The 22,235-nt window shown below is 48.3% G+C and overlaps 1 protein-coding gene across 2 annotated transcripts in view; it reads right to left on the bottom strand.

Annotated features, from left to right (window-relative positions):
* LOC122374542 (PAN2-PAN3 deadenylation complex catalytic subunit PAN2-like) overlaps window positions 1–22,235 on the bottom strand; it is a 169,186-nt gene that overhangs the window by 104,128 nt on the left and 42,823 nt on the right. For both annotated transcript variants that reach the window (XM_043353457.1, XM_043353380.1), the window contains exon 4: window positions 12,786–13,273. In XM_043353457.1, coding sequence (XP_043209392.1) covers window positions 12,786–13,273 — 488 coding nt within the window. The remainder of the gene's footprint in view (window positions 1–12,785; window positions 13,274–22,235) is intronic.

Raw genomic sequence — 22,235 nt, 5'->3', positions numbered from 1 at the left:
CGATCGGTATTTGTCACCTGAGGTCAGATCAACTTCACGACCTCCCATTTTAAGTCAATGGGAGAAATTTCAACTTACTCTGAATGCCATCCAATGACTTCAATATCCTCAGGATCATGCTATTACAGGTCCCCTTTGGTGATTTTACCGACACATATCACCTGTGACCTTTGGAAGGTGTTCCTTAGGTCATCCGAGGTCACCTGAGATCGCCAACAGTTTCTATGCAATAACTTTTGACTAAATAAAGATAGAGCCTCCAAACAACGCTCAGTGTGTTTGTCTCGTCGACAAGGATCCACTGATATGCAGTATTACCCATTTGGGTGGTCAGGTCATGACCTTGACCCGAGGCACAGACTTCTCTATAAAGACTTCTCTTCTCTTTATAGAGAAGTCTGTGCCTGAGGTCAAAGGTTTAACCTGAAGTCTAGTTGACCGTTCGAAGCCATATTAAATATATATCATTCGACGCGCCTTGAAGAGCTAAGAACAACGACATTTGAATCGTTCCTCTGTCACTTCGGGAACAGACTTTCAAGTGCCAAAATTGACTCCAGGTCAGGTCAGGTCACTGACATGTGGCGTCATTATCTGACCTCTACACAACCGAAAAAAGAAATGTATAGGTATCGCTGCCAACTCGGAGAAGTTCACTCGCTCTGACTGAAAATATAAACAGAAAAAAAACAGCAAAAGGTCTCAGCAAGTTATTTCCCATCTCCCTAAGTAACTGTCCGGCATCGCTGGGTTTGATTTCCCAATGACTGATACCTAAAGGTCACGTGACCCATCTGACTTCATGTCAGAGGAAGAGAAAATACAAATTTCTAACATCACAATTTCTTCCACAGATGCCCTCTAAAGATGCTGGTGCAAGTGAGGCACCAGACTGCCCGCAAGGTGAAAGACGACGAGATGCTTGCCATGTCACCGTGCTTCATCGCCATCAGCGGCAGCCACAACCACGAGACAACCAGCGCAGCATCTCTCAAGGAACTCCGGGTTCTTCCCTCCGTCGAAGCTGCGTTCCACGATTACTTCAGAGGAGGTAAGGATGGTGAAAATCTGCCTATAGTTGTCCTATAGTGACAGACTACCTTAGCCCTCGCCCGCACATGCTATTTCGTCATCCTAGAACAGGGAATCGTGTATCCCACGCCATACCCAGTGCTGCGGAGTCGACCGAATTTCAGTGACTCCGACTCCGACACCGGTCCGCAAAAATCGACTCCGACTCCTGCTCAGACTCCGGTCGATAAAAAATTACCGACTCCGACTCCGGCAGACTCCGACTCCGACTCTGACTCCGCAGTACTGGCCATACCAACCTATCACTTTTTTACACCTTCGCCATGCCAGGGGGAGGGTTGGTACGACCCCCACCCTCACCATTTCGCTCCTTGTAAAGCTAGAGCGTTGCGAAAAAAGGACCATGCTGCTTGTCATTAGCCGCAGCGACTGGTACCCACAAATAAGGGCAAAGGCCAACCAGTGGCATCCAGCAATGCGAAATTCCCTGGAGATTCTATGTGCTTGCGGGCGAGGATTAACACGCGCACTGCAGCGGGTCTGAGCCGAACACGAACTGCAGGGGGGGGGGGGTGAAAACACCCCCCCCCCTGAGATCTCGAAAACGGCGCAACGCAGCGTCAAGCAGTAAACGGCATTCGATAGGTCAAGATGTTATCTTTGACCTCAGGTCAAGGTCATGACCTGACCGAAATAGGTCATGTTGCGCATCTTTCGATCTGCATTGACGAGACAAACACGATAAACGTCGAACGGAGTCTCTATCTCTATTCAATTAAAAGTTATTGAAAAAAACCGTTGGTGACCTCAGGTGACCTCAGATGACCTGGAGATCACCTTCCAAAGGTCACAAGTGATATGTTTCGGCGAAATCACCAACAGGGACCTGTAATACTATCATCCTGAGCATATTGAAGTCATAGGATGGCATTCAGAGTAAGTTGAAAGTTCTCCCATTGACTTATAATGGGTCGGTCGCAAAAATGACCTTACCTTTGGTCATCGATATAAGAATTCCGAGATTTACAAGTTGTAGCTCGTGACGCCTTTACTATTTCCTGCGGGTGTCAAGATCCTATCTCAACAACTGTGGGCTTGGTGGGATTGCAAACTTCGAAATTTACGTTCTGAGGTAGGGTCACTTGACCTGACCTGGTGACCTGACCATAGGTCAGCTGGGGTCAATTTTTTACACAATGTGTGCAAAAGTTGGGAAAACAGGTATGCAAAATTTGGCGGCTCTCGCGATCTTCGAAAAACCACAGGGGAGGGGGGGGGGGTTGAAAACACCCCCTGCAGTGCGCGTGTTAACCCGCGCCCCACTGGCACTCTAGATTTTCCATCACCTACTGTGGGGGTGTGGGGGTGTGGGGGGGTGTTTGAACATCCCCCTCTATCTCAGCCGGTATTGGTCGTAGAGAAAAACGAAAAGAAAACATTCGAAAGCTCATCAAAAATGCTTACGAAACTACTTCGGTCATTTTTTCGATCAGGTCAACCAACTTCGCCACCAGTCGAACTAGGTCACCAGAGGTCACCGGAGAAAAAATGTTCGTTTTTACTTCTGATAGTTTTTCTTGAAAAACTTTTTCTTCAGACAAGATAGAGAATCGACTCGAACACCATCGTTCTTAGGTCGTCAAGGCGCATCGAATGATATATAACATGACCTCGAAAGGTCAAGTTGAAAATTTGACCTCAGGTCAAGGTCATGACCTGACCGAAATAGGTCATGTTGCATATCATTTGATGCGCATTGACGAGACAAACACGATAAACGTCGAACGGAGTCTCTATCTCTATTCAATAAAAAGTTATGGCAGAAAACCGCTGGTGACCTCAGGTGACCACGGATGAACTGGGGACACTTTACAAAGGTCACCGATGACATCTTTCGGTATAATGACCACCAGGGACCTGTAATACCATGATCCTGAGCATATTGAGTGGATCAGGTGGCATTCAGAGGAAGTTGAAAGTTCTCCCATTGACTTATAATGGTGATTCCAAAAATGCCCTGACCTTAGGTCACCGCAGGCGAGGTCGTGTTCGTCGACGCGACGGCGTCTGTCGATCGCCTCAACACGGCCGTGATACCGCTGCTGTGCGCCACCCCCATGGGAGCGCTGCCTCTGGGGATTGTGTTGACGTCCTCACAGGACGAGGCTCACCTTACCAAAGGTATGTTCACGATGTGTAATTGACGATTCATGTTTGTTACATAAGTACTTATTAGTAGTTTTTTTTTGTGTAATCTCAGTAGTATGTATAAATAGTATGTATAATTTGTGGCAACCTCAGACAATTTTCTGATTGCGGCGTGCTAGAATCGTGAGACCCCGTCTCTTTCGGTATCACCACTTTCGATTCAATTCATCATTGACCATTGTGCACATGCGACATCAAAAATGTTTTACCATCTTACGATTTATCCACAGCAATAATATATCTATAATTTACATTATAAGTGTCTTGTTTGCTTACCATACCCGTATACAATATGTGTGTAACGTGAAGATAATGGACACTGGCATGTGTTGGCAACGTCTACGAACTCTTTGTTTGCAGGCTTCGAGCTGCTGAAGAAGGCACTGGGAGAGAAGGCGTTCTACGGTCGACAACACCCCGAGTGCTTCATGACGGACAACTGTGACGCAGAGAGGGGTGCACTGCGGAAGGTGTGGCCAGAGTCAGCCCAGTACCTATGCATCTTTCATGTGCTGCAACAGGTGTGGCGGTGGGTCCTGGACAGTCGCCATGGTGTACCAAAACAGGACCGCCAACGCTACATGGCCATCATGAAGCAGCTCGTGTACGCACCGTCTCCAGATGCCTTTCAGCTGATCCTGGATGGCGTAGATGTCGCACATGAGGGCTTCGCAAGGTTGGTTCATTCACATTCAACAGTTCATTTTGAATACTTTGCATATACGATCATAAAATAGCGTAAATGCTAAGGCCATTTGCTTTTCAGGTCAATAATATGTTCACCAGAGCTTCCAAAGGTCACCAAATTCAAAATATGTCGATATTGTTACGGCTCGACATTCAGTGAACTAGAATATAGCGACAAAAATAGCGACAATTTGAACTCAGGTCATCAGTTTAGCCTCCAGAGGTCATATGTAATGGCAGATTAATGACAGATTTACGTACATTGGGTTTCTACAATTAATTTTGTTCCAGAAAAGACAGAGGAGCTATTCACACACCATCGTTTTTTTTTTTCGTTCGATATTAGAGACGCGTTCAGCCACAAATAACTTGAACTCCAAAGGTGAATTTGAAAATGAGGCCTTGTGTTAAGGCTTCACGAGGTCAAATAGGCGATGCTTGATCCAAATAGGTCATTTTAAGCGTATATCGCTCGATCCGCATTAACCCGCGCTCTGCTGGGGAAGGGGGTTGAACCCCCTTGCGTTTTTCAGATCCATAGAAAACGTGGCGGCGCGCAGCGCCGCCAAATTTTGAATACCTGTTCTCCCATCGCACAATGCACATTGTGTGAAAATTTTGACCCCAGGTGATCTAAGGTCAGGTCACCAGGTCAGGTTAGAGACCCCACCTCCAAAGATATTTGAACTTGCACCAAAGCTACATTGAGCGATCGGTATTTGTCACCTGAGGTCAGATCAACTTCACGACCTCCCATTTTAAGTCAATGGGAGAAATTTCAACTTACTCTGAATGCCATCCAATGACTTCAATATCCTCAGGATCATGCTATTACAGGTCCCCTTTGGTGATTTTACCGACACATATCACCTGTGACCTTTGGAAGGTGTTCCTTAGGTCATCCGAGGTCACCTGAGATCGCCAACAGTTTCTCTGCAATAACTTTTGACTAAATAAAGATAGAGCCTCCAAACAACGCTCAGTGTGTTTGTCTCGTCGACAAGGATCCACTGATATGCAGTATTACCCATTTGGGTGGTCAGGTCATGACCTTGACCCGAGGCACAGACTTCTCTATAAAGACTTCTCTTCTCTTTATAGAGAAGTCTGTGCCTGAGGTCAAAGGTTTAACCTGAAGTCTAGTTGACCGTTCGAAGCCATATTAAATATATATCATTCGACGCGCCTTGAAGAGCTAAGAACAACGACATTTGAATCGTTCCTCTGTCACTTCGGGAACAGAAGTTCTTGCAGAAAAACTACTGCGACATTTACGTTATGAAAATCGTAACATATTTGACTTCGGTGACCTCTAGTGACCTCATTTTCGACCTGAGACCAAAATGGCCCAGTGTATTTCCTCTAGATAATATTTCCACCTATCCAACGCCGTTTTGGGCTTGTCGCTACGTTGCACCGTTTTCGAAATCTCAATAGCTTTTCGCCCCTCCCCTGCAGTTCGTGTCAGGCTCAGATCCCCCTGCAGTGCGCGTGTTACTATTAACGAAAACAGAGAGAGGTGCGGTAATAACCCCCCCCCCCCCCGCCGCAATATGCGTGTTGTCTATGGATTCTGGTGTATTTTACATTCCTATAACTAATCCAAAAGAATCGAATGTGACGTTGCATATGCATAAGCCTAAATCCTTAACGCCAGAATGTGGATAATCGCAGGTTTCTCTGACAGGAATCTCTCTGAATGACCTGCAGGTATCTGGAGAGCCTGGTGGAGCGCCGCACAGAGTGGGCTATCGGGTTCCGGAGCGGAGCACTACTTCGTGGAAACCACACAAACAACCACGCCGAAGCCACCATGAACATCATCAAAGACGTGGTCCTTGACAGGTAATTTGAAGTTATTTAATTGGAGCTTGTGAGCGATTGAAAGTTTTTTTTAAGCGGATTGCGGCGTTCGGATACGGAAAGTGAGTCCCTATCCATTGACCACTGGCACATTTTTTTTTCAGGGAATATGCTGTTAACCTCCGCACTGTTAGGGGGAGAGCGGGGGTAAACACTCACCATGCTTTTTACGACAGCGAGAAACGGTGTTGTGCAGCACCCCCAAATTTTGCACGAACGGATGTTTTTACACCTTGGTTAAAATTGTTGTGGTAGGTCAGGTCACCAGGTCAAGTTAAGTGATATCATCTCACATAAAACTTTGATGTCGTGCCACGTGAACAGTTCCTGAGGGAACAACATTATACCCACTAATTGGATTATAAAGCATTTATTATAAAGAAATATTGACCTGACTTCAAACCTTCACTTGTATGAATTTATAGTTTATACCCATATTTCATCAGCCGTAGAGATCGATCCGGTTTTGCAATAAAATTGATCCTGTTTCAGGTGCAAGGCGCGGAACGCCTGCCAGCTGGTTATGGTCATGGCTGACATCTACAGTGGCTACATCCAACAGCGGCTGATTGACGTTGCGCTGGGTCGTCGGCGCTCCAAGCGACTGGACTCATCTACCGTCCCAGAGGAGAACATCACAGTGATCGACACAAACAGCTTTCGAGTGCGTAGCGACGCGGATCCCAGCATCCAGTACGACGTAGACATTTCAATAGGCATGTGCACTTGTGTCAAGGGAGAAACGGGCGCGGCGTGTAAGCACCAGGTGGCATGCGCACGAATGGTCGGTATGGTGTCTCTTCCACAGGAGATACTTGCCACGCCGGAGAAGCGCCGCTGGCTCATGTGCCTTGCCGTCGGAGAGTCAGAGGCGCCACCACAAGCGTTCTTCTCGGACATCCACGTCCGAACAGCTCCTGCTGCCGGCGAGAAGCAGCTGCCCCCCGAAGATCAATCGAATCCATCTACGTCCAGACAGCCCACAGATCCGACGTGGGATGACGAAGAGGAGTTCCAGGGGCCGGTGGAAGGCCCATCTTCCGGCTCCGACTCGGGTGAGGAACACCCTACGCCTGCAGCAGTCGCTGCATACCACGAGGCTTTCAACAAAGCCATAGCGGCGTATGGTGATGGCCTGACAGATGAAGCCCTAGCCAGAGCCACGCATCGTTTGAACACCGTGAAGTCCAGCTCGGATCTCAACAGCCTCCTGCACTCGGCAGAGCCTGGAGCTGGCTGTGCATATCGGGGCGGAGCCGGAAGGGGGAAAATTCGTGTCCAGCCCAGTTCAATAAGCCGGCGGGCTGAAGGACAGGTCCGTGGTGCAGCACGCCTGGGGAAAGGTCGCCGCCCCGACAGTCTCCCAGGGAAGCCAGTCAAACGGCGCAGATGTCTAGCTGCCAGCGTGGCAGCCAATGTGGCCAATGCTAAGTCGCATGGAGCAGGGCACTGATTCGGTGTTTGTGTGTTGTCATGTTTCGGATATGCAATTTTCACCAATTTCCCGACGTTTTTCGGCATTTTGGAGCATAGTTAGAGATCCGAAAAGTGCCTCGCCAAAATCGATGCCGCTAGACGGGCGTATAAGTTTCAAGTTGATCTTTTAAGCCGTCTGCCGTTCAGAGCGCCGCCGAGTCGGCCTATTTAGACGTCCGATTTCATTAGAATCCAGAATGATTTTCGGCGAAATGCACAAAACCCGTGCACTGACAGCGTGCACACCTAGCAAACAACACGGAGACGGTCGAGACGCGTCGCTTCATACCACCCACTCTGACCTGCAACATGCGTGTGAGCCGCCAACCGCGTTCGTCAATAAGAGGGGTTTGCTTTATATTACTTATAGGCTTACGTAAAACCGTTCAATTAGACGTCGGAGCTCATGAGAAAAACTCGCCGCCCCGAGAATCGAACTCGGCTCCTCTAGGTGACGTGCGAGGATCATAGCCACTTGGCCACAGGCGATTGGTAGACGATTGCTCTGATTGACATTCAAACTTTGCAGGCAACTGTGTTTACCAATTATGCTATCGTAAGTATAACTTGGTCTTTCGGATGAACTATTTTCCCAAACAAGATCAGGGGTTTTAGCTAGTTGTAAATATTCAACACAACATTACAATTTCTCATCGAGTAGGTAAGCTCCACGATCCGCGAGTCTTCCGCTCCGCCCCTGCACTTGACGTCACCTGCCAAGCGCCGCTACAGCCTTTCACTCCGCCCATTGGCATGACGTCACGGCTCGGTCTCCGAAGACTCCGCCCATTGGCATGACGTCACGGCTCGGTCTCCGAAGACGTGTATACAGTTTGTAAATTTGCTGCCCGGGCCCCCGGATGGATGGGGCTCGCCGCTCGGACCCCTGGCTGAGTGGACGAGGTCCGGGCCCCCAAGTGGACGGGGCCCGGGCCCCAGGGTGGATGGGGCCCGGGCCCCCGGGTGAATGGGGCCCGGGTCCCCGGGTGAATGGGGCCCGGGCCCCCGGGTGAATGGGGCCCGGGTCCCCGGTTGGACGGTGCCCGGGCCCCCGGGTGGATGGGGCCCGGACCCCTGGGTGGACGAGGTCCGGGCCCCCAAGTGGACGGGGCCCGGGCCCCGGGTGGATGGGGCCGGGCCCCCGGGTGAATGGGGCCCGGGCCCCCGGGTGGACGGGGCCCTGGTCCCGGGTGGATGGAGCCCGCCCCCGGGCCCCCGGTTGGACGGTACCCGGGCCCCCGGGTGGATGGGGCCCGGACCCCTGGGTGGACGAGGTCCGGGCCCCCAAGTGGACGGGGCCCGGAACCCGGATGGATGGGGCCGGGCCCCCGGGTGGATGGGGCCCGGGCCCCGGATGGATGGGGCCCGGGCCCCTGGGTGGACGGGGCCCGGGCTCCTGGGTGGACGGGGCCCTGGTCCCGGGTGGATGGAGCCCGCCCCCGGGCCCCCGGTTGGACGGTGCCCGGGCCCCCGGGTGGATGGGCCGGGCCCCTGGGTGGACGGGGCCCGGGGCCCGGTTGGATGGAGCCCGCCCCCGGGCCCCCGGTTGGACGGGGCCCGGGCCCCCGGGTGGATGGGGCCCGGGCCCCTGGGTGGACGGGGCCCGGGCCCCCGGGTGAATGGGGCCCGGGCCCCTGGGTGAATGGGGCCCGGGCCCCTGGGTGGATGGGGCTCGGGCCCCCGGGTGGATGGGGCCGGGCCCCCGGGTGAACGGGTAGGCCTCTCTCTCTCTCTCTCTCTCTGTCTCTCTCTCTCTGTCTCTCTCTCTCTGTCTCTCTCTCTCTCTGTCTCTCTCTCTCTCTGTCTCTCTCTCTCTCTGTCTCTCTCTCTCTGTCTCTCTCTCTGTCTCTCTCTCTGTCTCTCTCTCTCTGTCTCTCTCTCTCTGTCTCTCTCTCTCTGTCTCTCTCTCTCTCTGTCTCTCTCTCTGTCTCTCTCTCTCTGTCTCTCTCTCTCTGTCTCTCTCTCTCTGTCTCTCTCTCTGTCTCTCTCTCTCTGTCTCTCTCTCTCTGTCTCTCTCTCTCTGTCTCTCTCTCTCTGTCTCTCTCTCTCTGTCTCTCTCTCTCTGTCTCTCTCTCTCTGTCTCTCTCTCTCTGTCTCTCTCTCTCTGTCTCTCTCTCTCTGTCTCTCTCTCTGTCTCTCTCTCTGTCTCTCTCTCTCTGTCTCTCTCTCTCTGTCTCTCTCTCTCTCTGTCTCTCTCTCTCTCTGTCTCTCTCTCTCTGTCTCTCTCTCTCTGTCTCTCTCTCTCTGTCTCTCTCTCTCTGTCTCTCTCTCTCTGTCTCTCTCTCTCTGTCTCTCTCTCTCTGTCTCTCTCTCTCTGTCTCTCTCTCTCTGTCTCTCTCTCTCTGTCTCTCTCTCTCTGTCTCTCTCTCTCTGTCTCTCTCTCTCTCTCTCTCTCTCTCTCTCTCTCTCTGTCTCTCTCTCTCTCTCTCTCTCTGTCTCTCTGTCTCTCTGTCTCTCTGTCTCTCTGTCTCTCTGTCTCTCTGTCTCTCTGTCTCTCTGTCTCTCTGTCTCTCTGTCTCTCTGTCTCTCTGTCTCTCTGTCTCTCTGTCTCTCTGTCTCTCTGTCTCTCTGTCTCTCTGTCTCTCTGTCTCTCTGTCTCTCTCTCTCTCTCTCTCTCTCTCTCTCTCTCTCTCTCTCTCTCTCTCTCTCTCTCTCTCTCTCTCTCTCCCTCCCTCGCTATGTATACTTTTTCACCAAAGCTTTCAGCAAGAGCGGGCCCCTGACAGAAATTTCGGGGGGGTCAGCTGACCCTCTGACCCCCCCCCCCCTGGCTGCGCCACTGGATAGGTCTGAAAAGAAAAGGCCCCATGTATTATCTATGGGCGCCGCGATGCCGTTGGCACCAGAGTTTCGGGAAGTGCCCTCGCCACAACAGCACGCGCAGATTTGGTCACGTGACCAAGCGCATTTGCCGCCACTGTATTTATATACACTGTGCTTTTTTCTACAGCGGGACAAAGTTAGACTCAGCCGACTACAGCGGGACATTATGGGTTTCAGGCGGCTCCAGCGGGACAAAGTCGGATCCTCTGACGGTGGGACAAAGTGGAACTCAGCCGGTCCCAGCGGGACACAATGGGATTCGGCCGGTCCCAGAGGGACACAATGGGACTCGGTCAATCGTAAGGTCCCAGCGGGACGTAGGTAGTGGGACTCATCCGACTACAGTGGGACACAATGGGACTCGGCCGGTCCCAGCGGGACAAAATGGAAATCAGCCGGTCCCAGCGGGACAAAGTGGGACTCAGCCGACTACAGTGGGACAAATTGGGACTCAACCGACTACAGCGGGGCATAGTGGGATTTAGCCGAGGCTACAGCGGTACATAGTGGGACTCAGCCAGTTCCTGCGGGACAAAGTGGGACTAAGCCGACTACAGCGGGACATTGTGGGACTCATCCGACTACAGCGGGACAAAGTGAGACTCAGTCGACTACAGCGGGACATAACTAGTGTGATGAGTTCCACAGCCACTTTATCCCGCTGGGATCGGCGGAGTCCCATTGTGTCCCGCTGGGACCGGATGAGTCCGACTTTGTCCCGCTGGAGACGGCTAAGTCCAACTATGTCCCGCTGTAGTCGGTTGAGTCCCAATTTGTCCCACTAGTAGTCGGCTGAGTCCCACTTTGTCCCACTGGGACCGGCTGAGTGGCCCACTTTATCCCGCTGGGACCAGCCGAGTCCCATTGTATCCCGCTGTAGTCGGCTGGGTCCAAATTTGTTCCGCTAAACCCGCTGTTTTTAATTTAGTGGTCGCAGTTTACAAACGATGCGGCATACACGCCGCATATTACCGCAAATGCCGCAAGGGAGCTTAGATTTTAAAACTCTCCCCTAATGTCACCCATCATAGGTTCCAAAAACACCTGCCAAAATATCAGACTTCGCAGATGAAAACTTTTTGAGTTATATTGCATAATATTTTCTAAACTTCGGATTGTAAGGGTGAGTTTGATGAGCTATAACTCAAAAATGAGCTAAACAAGCAGCAGACGGTTAACAGCTTTGAACTAACGATGAATCTAAGATTAATACAGCTTTTTTATAATTGGAAAAAAGCTTTATATATTGAAACAAGTCGTAATGTTTTTTTTTTAGTGTCTATAATGGCCCTTGGGACCAAAATTTTTGACATTTTTATTTTTTCTAAATAAACTTCAGGTCATTTTAAATCGACATGCAAAAAAATTAGAAAGGTGTTCTTTCTATAAGTTCCTCATTTTAATAAATGCAAAATGGGTTTCCGGGGGTCGGTACGACCCCAGCTCGCCGTTTCGCCTCTAATGGAGCTAGAACCTTGCGGAAAAAACGAGCATGTGCGCAGTTACATGATGCAGCGATTGGTACCACATATTAAGGTCTCGGGTTCATTGGTGAACCCTGAGGTCATTTCAAGTGACCCAAATTACGGGTCCTGTTTTAGTAGATAACTTCGCAACAAATGGTCGTAGAGCCGCGATTTTAGCATCTTTGTGTTCGCCTAGCTCAGACGCGTCGAATGGTATACTGTTTGTTCTGGTGAGGTCAGCTTAAGTCGCTGACCTCGGGTCAGCACACCTGCCGTGTATTTGGCTCCGCGCCCCGACCGGGCAGCCCAGCCGGCAGCCAGCCCCCGGGCATCACGTGACCGCCCCGAGTCCGCAGCAAAGCCAACCAGCGCGGCGCTGGACAAACAGCGCCGCCACAGAGATGGTTAACAGTCGGGTCAGTCCACGAAGCTGGGTGAATGAGATCATATTGCACGTCATTCGATTCGCAAGGTCTTCCCGAGTCCATTGGTAGCTTTCCCGTCTCGCTAGCTCAATTTGATCGAGAGTTATTGACCAAAAACTCTTATGTCCCTAGTGACGTACGAATGACGTCACGCAATGTCAACAATGCAAAGGTGAGGCACAAATGACTTCAATTGAACTTTATGTAACCAGTGATGTCACTAGGCAGCTTTACCACGCCATGTGTAGGCTCCCCTCCCCAAATCACAATTCGAGACCGTTACCGTGACGCAAAATAAGTACATTTATAGAAAGAACATCTTCCTAATTTTTTGCATACTACTTAATATTGATCAAAAATATTTTTAAGCAAATAAAAATTCAAAAAGATTTGGTCCCAAAGGCTTAAAAATGCAAATCAAAGGAAACTCTGTGTTATAAATAAAAATAGTTTATATTTCAAAAATTAAAAAATGCATATTATTTTTTGTTTCAATGCAAGTTCAACGCCGTATAGCATTTGGCATTTGGATTATTCGTGTTAGAGTTACAGCCCGCCAAACTTAGCGCTGCAACGCAAGATCCAAAACATGTAATACACTATAACTCAAAAACTACTCATCTGATAAGCCTGAAATTGTTACAGGAGGATTCAGAGCCCCTGATTACCACTTAGACTAATTATCATCAAAATCCGAGAGATGAGGGTGTCAAATTGGAAAAAAGTGGTACGATCTATCGTGGAATGCCCCCATTGGATTGTGCGCAGCCCTGTGCCGGTCACGGCGGCCGGCAGCCGGCCTCACCTGTGCGAAAAGCCGCATGTCACCAGCAGGTTGTTGTGCACATCCAGGTCGTTGAGACTGGCCGAGTGGGCGTCCAGCGTGTGCTGCGCACGCAGCGAGCTCGGGTCACGCAGCGTCACCCGGCCGGTGGGGGCGCCGCAGCAGATGAGCCGAGCGTGCTGGCGCAGAATGGCGCAGCCGTGAGCGCCCACGTCGACCAGCTGGGTCTCCTGGGCGCGCACCATGTCGAACGACACCATGGTGGTCTGGTGGCCAGCCAGCAGCAGGGCCGTGTCGCCGCGCGGCAGCAGGCACTGCAGGTCCTCCAGCTGGGCCGAGCTGTGTGTGAAGGCGGGCAGGCCGCGCCGCAGCTGGCCGCGCAGCTGCGTCTGCGACAGACACAGCACCAGGCCGGCCGTGGCGCAGAGCTGGCGGATCTCCTGCGAGCCGTGCACCTGGAATGAGGTGTACTTCTGCAGGCCGGTCGAGTAGTATGACGTCACGTGGCCCTGCCAACGGACAGCAGCACGTCAATGGTCTCACGTGACGGACGTCCCCGGCGATCACTGGTGTCACGTGACAGGCCAGTCCGTGGTGGGAATATCGGACTGGTAGTCCCAGGGCGGCGAAACAATTATTTATAATTTAACTTATAGTCATTTAGATGCTTACAAGTTAGGCACACGAACACGACCCACTTGAAAAGTGGGTCGTTATCTGGGCAGAATCTCACTCAGTGATAGCAGATAATGTTCTTCTCGATCAAGAAAGTGTTCCTCATGTTAATGATGGTCATGCCACAAAATCGTGCCTCGACCATATTGTCAGTGCCACAGGCGCTTTATTTGTCCCATACCTATTGACTTATTACGAGCGAGCGAGCGCAGCGAGCGAGCGAGTTCATACTCAATTAAGGGAAAATCCTGAGTATGAGCGGCCGGCCGGCCGGCCGTGGGGACGCTCTTCAAAAGCTAATATCTTAGGAACGGGACATCCGATTGACAAGCGGTCTTCTTTACTGAATGTCACTTGGACGTAAAAGTTCTGTGGTGTGATGTCCACCATGCGTTCTTGCCAACCACCGCACGTGGCGCGTGGTAAAGTTGGGCCGATTGAATTGAAACTCGGTACACAGTTAGGTCTCCATCAGATAATTCATCTGCATGTGTTAAGGTTGGGGTGCTACAGCAGGTGCGCACGTGCAGGGGGCGCTCCCAGATCTCGAGAACGGCTGGGCCGATTGCGCTCAAATTTGGTACACGATTGGGGACCGGTTAGTAGGGTGCCGTGCAAAAGTCAGTTTGGACCCCGTTTGCACGTGGGCACGTGCAGAATGCCGCTTCCAGATCTCAGGAACGGGTGGGCCGATTGCGTTCAGATTTGGCACACCGCTAGCGACCGGTAACGGTTGGAAGGGTGCTTTGCACAAGCCTGTTGGAAATACCCTCTCGCCCTTCCGCACGTGCATGGCTCACTATCTCGCTCGCTCGTTCTTCGCCCAAAAGGCGTTTTACTGGTCCACTATGTAAAACATAGCGGAACAGGTATTCAGGAGTGCCCTTCCATGCCCATGTCACCTGGCTACGTCAAGTACCATAGAACTTCAATTCAGGATAGGGACTCAAGCACGTTTGGTCACATCACTCCCCGCTCCTTTCATCTGCGTTCATCCTTTCATCTCCCCACTCTTTTCCTTTCTATATCACTTAGTTCAGAAATGATCTCACTACATCGTTATGGTCTTTGTTTTCTATCTCAATTGCTATTTCATGGCGAAAACTCGGCCTAAACACGAACTTCTGAATCGTTTTGACCGGACCCGTCTCCTCGACGCGTATTCTCCAACTGTATTACACGAATCAGCCGACCAATAGCGTGCCTCTTGAGTGACGTCAACGTGGCGTCATACGTTCGGTCCTTGCCCTTGGTTGCGTCTATTGCAGCTAGGTTTTAAGCTTACGATATTTAAACTCTTATACGGCTCTGAAATGGTCCCATTGGACCGAAAGGGCCTAACCCAACAAAACAAAAACAAAAGCTCTTAAACATAAGTTTACGCCGTGGCGGAGTGGTTCGAGTATCGAACTGGTGATAATGAGATCGGTGGTTCGAATCCCATCGGCGACTTCAATTGAACGTACTGTTAGATGAGCCTATCCAAGTACTTGATGTGGTAGGGTAACCGGCCAATTGATACAGCATGCAGCGATCGATGAAAAACGGCATAAAATCAAAACTGCTTAACATTTTTGTTGTTTCTTCACATGGATATGTACAATGGAACAAGCAATCATGCAGACTATTCACTTAAATGCTTTGGGAATCCTTTTGCCTTTTTTGATTCATTACGGTGTGCTTCATAAGGTAGCAAGCCGTCTCAAATAGCCCCACCGACTTTCGGTATATCTGTTTTCACGTCACCAGGGCTATATACAAAAACTTACTTTCAAAATTTTACTGTAGTTGACTTTACAATAGTCCTTGATGATCATCCTGTCATTTTGAAAGTTTAGCGTCACATCATATTATGATAACCTTAGCATATAGTGATGCAATTTTATACCCTACCGAAATTGAAGTGTCCTACGAAAAAGGAAAAGATTGAATAAAAAGGACATGTAACAGTGTTTGCAATTTTTTTCGCCAAAATGATCAAAATTTAATTTCCAATTGTATGGCGTTTAAAAAATTATATCTAGCGTGACCGATTTTCTTCTATTTCTTTGCAACTAAAACTGTCTCAAATAGCCCCACCCCATGGGGCTATTTGAGACAGGCTTTGACTAAAAAAAAAATAGTCTTAATCATTATTACTAGCTGAACTAAAATGCACCAAAGAGCTCACAGAGAACTACATTTTTGCAATTTACATGCTATAAGAAATATGAACCGTCTTAAAGGGAGAGGCCAAAATATGTACGGTATCAATTTACGGTATCAATCTCGGGTCGGGTATCAGGGTATTGTGCATACCAAATTGTAGCCCAATCGGGCCAACGAGAGGCGCCAAATTAGCCGGGATTCGTCAAATAGCCTCAGGGCATATTTCGTATATCGCGTTTGGCTTAATATGATGATTTATTTCTTTACAGGCTAGAATTTCCCCAGAAATATTTTTGCCTTACTTACTGTCAATAGGTACTATGATACATCTTCTGCTAATTTTTCGTAAACATCTGAGGTACAGAACACGTCAAATTTGAAAATACCCAGTTTGACCTAGTCAGGTCAAAGGCCATTGAAAGGTCATCGACACATAAGTTTTTTTCTATAAAACCTACTATGCATTTCAAACCCCATGAGACCCTGTTTTTTGGCGATAATTTACTTAATATTTGTCGAATTTGCTTCAAAGTTTCATAATGCACATTTCAGCTCAAGCGCCAACTTTCGTCAATGTGGTTTCTTGACAAAATTTTAAATTTAAGGGTACTTGTCGTTGCCTCGTAATGTTAAAATCGGCTCCGTAAATCCGTCAGTGGAGTAGAGGCTATCCGTGCGTACGCATGACGTCACAAACACGTGACCATTAAGCTCCGCCCTCCCGGCGGACGCACAGTGATGCAAATGGGGTTAACGAGTGACCATAAATACCAAAAAGTCAAGTTTACCAAACCGAGTAAATCGCTATAAGGCTAACCAAAGAAATGTTTGGCGCATCTGAAATAATATAGTTTTCATATTTTTGTCAAAACCGGCCTCGTGTATGATTGTCAGAAGTCGTGACATTTTCTGTGTTGTAAAATGACTGTCAGATACTTGCAAGTTCAAACGCCGCTAGCGTGCGTTCATTTAATACAAACTGCAAAAATTATGCATGGCAATGATCCTTAAAGCCTGCTGCTTCCAGGGTTGCATACGACTCAATCAATAGCAATCAATTCAATCACGACAAATTTGGGAAATCAATCAAATCAATCAAGTCAGAGCAGTTTCCGGGAATTGATTCAATCGACTCAAACGCGACAATGAAAGGAATCAATCAACTCAATCAAACGACTCAAACCAAGACATACATTAGGTTTTTTGCCCCACCAACTTGGAAAAGTGTCCATAGCAGTCTGGTGTACCTACCTACCTACCTACCTACCTACCTACAGAAGAAACATAAAAATGTTGTCATTTAAAATTATAAATTGCCATGCCATTCAAAGTTTCTATGTAATAAGGAAGGATACCTAGTGATGGACAGGTGGATCATGATATTGAGGTTCAATGGACTCCCACAGGCCAAGTGGCCTTCTAAATTCTCGTACTTTGTAAGTGTACCTAACTAAGTGTAAGTGTGTGTGTTGACTAGGTACCTACCCACTGAAAATACATTTTGATTTAAATGAATTCAATTATTCTAGGCAGGTACCTATCCGCATCCCTCTTCCCCCCTCAACTCGCTGCATTTGGCCATTTAGGTACCTACTGATTCGTCCATTTACAGGGTGGAAAGAAAAATATGTTCTGATTTTAACAGCCCGTCACATCAAATCGAGTAGTAATATCTCAAAATGAATTAGTGCATTTGAATCACCTTTTCTGGAAGTTTTATACCTGGTGTCATTCACACTCTTTCTCGCTCCTGGGCGTCCCCCACAGCACGTGTTCTGAGTAACCTCTTTTTCGCAGAATTTAGAGATATGTGTACCGCGCAACCTCCGAGATGAATTCAGCGCACAAATCGGGTGGATTCTACGTGCGACCTTCCAAATCGTCTTCATCACGTTCGGGAGACTCTCTGGGCTCATGGCTGGCACCTGTGATTTCATTAAACCCCACAGATAAAAACCAGGGGCGTCGGGCCTGAGAAGAGGGCTGGCCATGAACTTTCGGCTTTTTTGACTGGTCACGTGCCCTCTAAAGTGTTCCTCCGGCCAGGAGAGGCCCGCTCTTTACGTGCTAGGTGGAGCCCCGTCTTTTTTGGAAACAATTACTCAGTTAAAACCTTCAGGGCTGCCACTATTTAACGCTAGAGCCTCTCCAGCACCCGAGCGTAGCGTTCCTTATTGACGGTGGCCGTGGTGCCTTTCGATGTTTCGAGGGAAACGGTCCGAATGAGCGGTAAAATCAACCCAGAACTGTCAAGTTTGGGCTTCATTCCCTCTGGGCACAACGTTATAGAGCCCTCTGCACAGTCTCACATTGACGTAATGATGTGTTATGTCCACCGCCTGTCTCATCGGACCGTTTTCCCTCGAAACATCGAAAGGCACCACGGTCACCGTCAACAAGGAACGCTACGCTCGGGTGCTGAGAAGGCTCGGGCGTTAGATAGTGACAGCTCTGGAGGGTGTAACTGAGTACACTGTTTCCAAAAAAGACGGGGCTCCATCTAGCACATAAAGAGCGAGCCTCTCCTGGCCGGAGGAACACTTTAGAGGGCACGTGACCAGTCAAAAAAGCCGAAATTTCATGGCCAGCCCTCTTCTCAGGCCCGACGCCCCTGGTTTTTATCTGTGGGGTTTAATGAAATCACAGGTGCCAGCCATGAGCCCAGAGAGTCTCCCGAACGTGATGAAGACGATTTGGAAGGTCGCACGTAGAATCCACCCGATTTGTGCGCTGAATTCATCTCGCGAGGTTGCGCGGTACACATATCTCTAAATTCTGCGAAAAAGGGGTTACTCAGAACACGTGCTATGGGGGACGCCCAGGAGCGAGAAAGAGTGTGAATGACACCAGGTATAAAACTTCCAGAAAAGGTGATTCAAATGCACTAATTCATTTTGAGCTATTACTACTCGCTTTGATGTCACGCGCTGTTAAAATCAAAACATATTTTTCTTTCCACCCTGTACACTAAATATCAGATATTGCAGTTGAAAGTTGGCTGCTCGGATTTTGGCAGTGTTCGTGATTTGGCCATTTACCCCAGGGGTAGCCAGTAACAGTTGGTAGCATTAGGCCAAATAGGCGCTCAAAAACTACTACCCCATAGGGTTTCCATGTTAAATCGGCCTTTTTCAAGCGAGCCTCACACGTAAGCTAAAAGATAAAGTGCCGATTTTATTGTGGCGAAAGGTAGCCTCAAGCCTCCTCTTCGACCTTTTTATCTGGCGTTTTTCGATGCGGAGGCCATAACAGGTCCAAAAAGCATTGGGCGCTGCCCGAGGTACCAAAAGCCCCTCCGTGAGAGCACAAGTTCCTGCGCATGCGCACCTTGCCTCAACCCTGTACTGGCGTAAATTAGTGATACTGCTCACGGACTCTATCAGCCAATCAGCTTCCCCAATTACATTAATAGATGTCGCTAGCATCACGTAAGTGCTGCTTGCGAACACATTTTAAGAATGAAACAGCTGCGCCATTTCTGCCTTCCATTGATTCCTTCCATCTTAGTATCAACTATGCGCTTTTCAACTAACTTAAGACTAAGTTTTAAACTATGGTTAGTATGTTGTTTCTGGTACATATAATTTGAAAATAACTGCTTTATGGATTTGGCTTTACCCGTCAGAATAGAATACTCTATTTTTTCCATATACAAAAAAAATATATCACATACCCTGTAACTTGTCCAGGTAAAATGGGCGCTTTCCGCGTCGTTGGTGTACCCGTTGTTCTATATACCCTGATTTACCCTACGCCATGTCTATTTTAACACGCGCAGTGGAAGGGTTGCGAGTACTACGCCCAGTGGAAGGGGGGGCGGATGTCGCCCCCCCCCCCTAAGATCTCAGCTCCCACTGGAGCTAGAAAGACGAAATTTGGAGGGTGGGTGGGGGCCATGGGGAACTCTGTTGTGTGTGAATTTCATGACCCTAGGTCAATATCTTCAAGGTCAAATGAGGTCAAATGTGGTCAAATCTGCCATATTAGCGACTTTTTTGCGTTTACACGCCGATAACTCAACAAGTTACCGGCCAATTTTTTTAATCTTTCACTATACGAAAGAGCAAACATTTGTGAGTATGTATGGTGAATTTGTAGATAATCCAACTATAAATATGGCAGTTAGAAGCCTGCGAAGGGTAAGATGTCGCCGGCTGAGGCGGCATCGGCCGACGCGGGAAACGCGGCAATCACAATTTTGTGTTTACACACTCATAACTCAAGTTGTTACCGGCCGATTTTCAAAATTCTTTGACCATATGATTGCCTGTACTTTTGTCAGTCTTCTCACCGAATTTGACGCGAATCTAATATAATCAGCGGTAAGGAGCGCGATGTAAAGACGGAACCGTCCCGCCCCGGCACAGTCTACAATTCAGGCGGCGCGTAACGGCTAGCGCCGGCCGCCGCGCCGCCGCGCCGCCGCGGCGGCAGGATGTTTGACTTTACACCGCTATTACTAGAAAAGTTGTTAACCGATTTTCTTACTTCTTGCACGAGAAGATCCGCAATTCAATTCTGGACAGGTAGCCGAAATTTCACATTGATATTATGCTTGCGGCGCGAGTTATTGGCGAAAAATAGGAGGGGTGGGCGAAATCCACCCCCCCCCCCCTTCCACTGCGCGTGTTAACCCGGCAGGCGGTGGGCCTCCCAGCCACCTTCCACGCGGTGGGGGGCATTTTTTGACCCCCCCCCCTCGTATCTCCGAAACTACTGGACGGATCCGGAAAATTCAAACGGCGTTCGATAGCCCTGTCAAATTTGTCGAACGAAACCAAATTTCATTGACCTCGGGGTCACCGATGACGTCACAGGTCAGGTCAAAGATAAAATGTTTCACCGTTCACGGGGCTTCTAGGGAAAGCGCTATAACACCGAGTAAAACGCATTTTGTCGAAAATCAGCGATAAGGCGTCAGTTGTCTAGTACATATGTTGCTATTAGAGGTCACTGGTCATACCAGGTCAGGTCACAGGTCAGGTCACAGGTCAGGTCACCAAAGGTCACCAAGGGTCACCACATGAACCCAACTTTACTAAGGTTGTGCGATGCATGTTTTATGGCCAGTTTTTCATTTCCAACTCAATGGTATTGGTTATAAGACCATCAGGTACGGTTTAGGTCACTTTCTGGTGGAGATCAGGTCAAGGTCAGGTCAAAAAAGGTCAAATTTCAAAGTTGATATTTTTGCATAAAATGGGTATCGATTCGATGCAGCTCGTCACGGGGAGTCTAATGGTGGTCTTTGTTTTGCGCTACAAGGTCTAGAATTTGTAAAAATTGAGTTTGAAAATTTGACGTCATCAATTTTGAAGTTTTTTCGCTATAACTTGGCCAAAAAAAGAGGTATTGATCTCAAATTTGGTATGTAGATAGAAGGCGGTAGGGTCTATCACATATATTCCGGTTTTTTTCGAAGTTCAAAAAACTTTTTGGATTTTTCGGCTATTATATTCAAAAAATCTATTTTTTGATTTTTGGGAGTCAAAATCCAAAAAATTCGAAAAACCGAAATAGCAGTTTTGTAGCCCTTTTGATTCCACACCTTTTATGTCTGGAACATTTTTCTGTATCTATAAAGCTGTAGGCCTGACAGCTCTTCCCGCGAAACCTTTTTTTGGGTCGAAAATGGCAAAAAAACGTCACTCTGACGTCATTAGCGGCCAACCTATCATAGCCTTTCGAAATATTTTTAGTCACCATGTGCGCTAGCTACTCTCGGGAGGGTACTGAAAGTTTGGTGACAATCGGCGCAGCGGTTCTCGAGATATATCGAAAAAAAACTAAAGGGGGGCAAAAAAATGCCCCCCCCCCCACCGCCTGGAAGGTTAATGGATAATATGCATCAATAACATATTAACCATAGGGAAATAGAAATAAATATCTTACCTGCATGTGACGGTCTCGGTTAGACAGAGACTGACGGGCAGCCTGAAAAATCTTTCCACACAATGTGCATTTGAGACGTGGGATGTTGTCAGATGGGGAAGGAAGAGATTTGAAGTATTTAGCGGTCCACGACTCTGGACGTGGCATGTCAACGTTAGGTACCTATGTGAAGAATTCAAAACATTTTATTGCACTACAATTTGAAACTGTTAGGACTGGGGGATAGGGATGAGGATTAAAAATATATTTAAAAGGAAATGGAGAGGACAGGGACTCTGGAACCACAGGATAAGTTCAGGACAAAGGAAGTAGGAACAAGGAAAATTAAAACGCGAAAATGGCAAGGTGCGACTGCAAAACAAAGAAAACGTTTTGCGAATAAGTATGCTAAGCTTTTATAAATCCTTATTCTACGTCTTTTGATTTTTTGGTAAGATGACGTCATTGATTATCATGTAGTATGGACAATGGTAGATCATCATAAAATAAATCGGTTGTACAACACCAATTTCGTTTTAATTATTACTTCATTTGAAATAAAACCACTTAATAATATTCCGTAAAATATTTTAAGGAAAATGAAATATATTAAATATGTTATGCTTAGGCTCTTAGGAGAAAAGGATCAACAAACGTTCTGCTGCAAATTAAACAATGCAGCAAATTAGCTATTAATTAGGTACGTAAACGTAATTAGCGAGACGAAAACGGCGCTTTTGTTTCAGTTATTTTTGTAGGGGTTTCAGATATTTATAG

This window comes from Amphibalanus amphitrite, unplaced genomic scaffold (assembly GCF_019059575.1).
Source record: "Amphibalanus amphitrite isolate SeventyFive unplaced genomic scaffold, NRLGWU_Aamphi_draft 000004F_arrow, whole genome shotgun sequence".
In the NCBI taxonomy this organism is placed as follows: domain Eukaryota; kingdom Metazoa; phylum Arthropoda; class Thecostraca; order Balanomorpha; family Balanidae; genus Amphibalanus; species Amphibalanus amphitrite.
The sequence above is the reverse complement of the archived record's forward strand: the minus strand, read 5'-3'. Positions and strand labels throughout refer to the sequence as shown.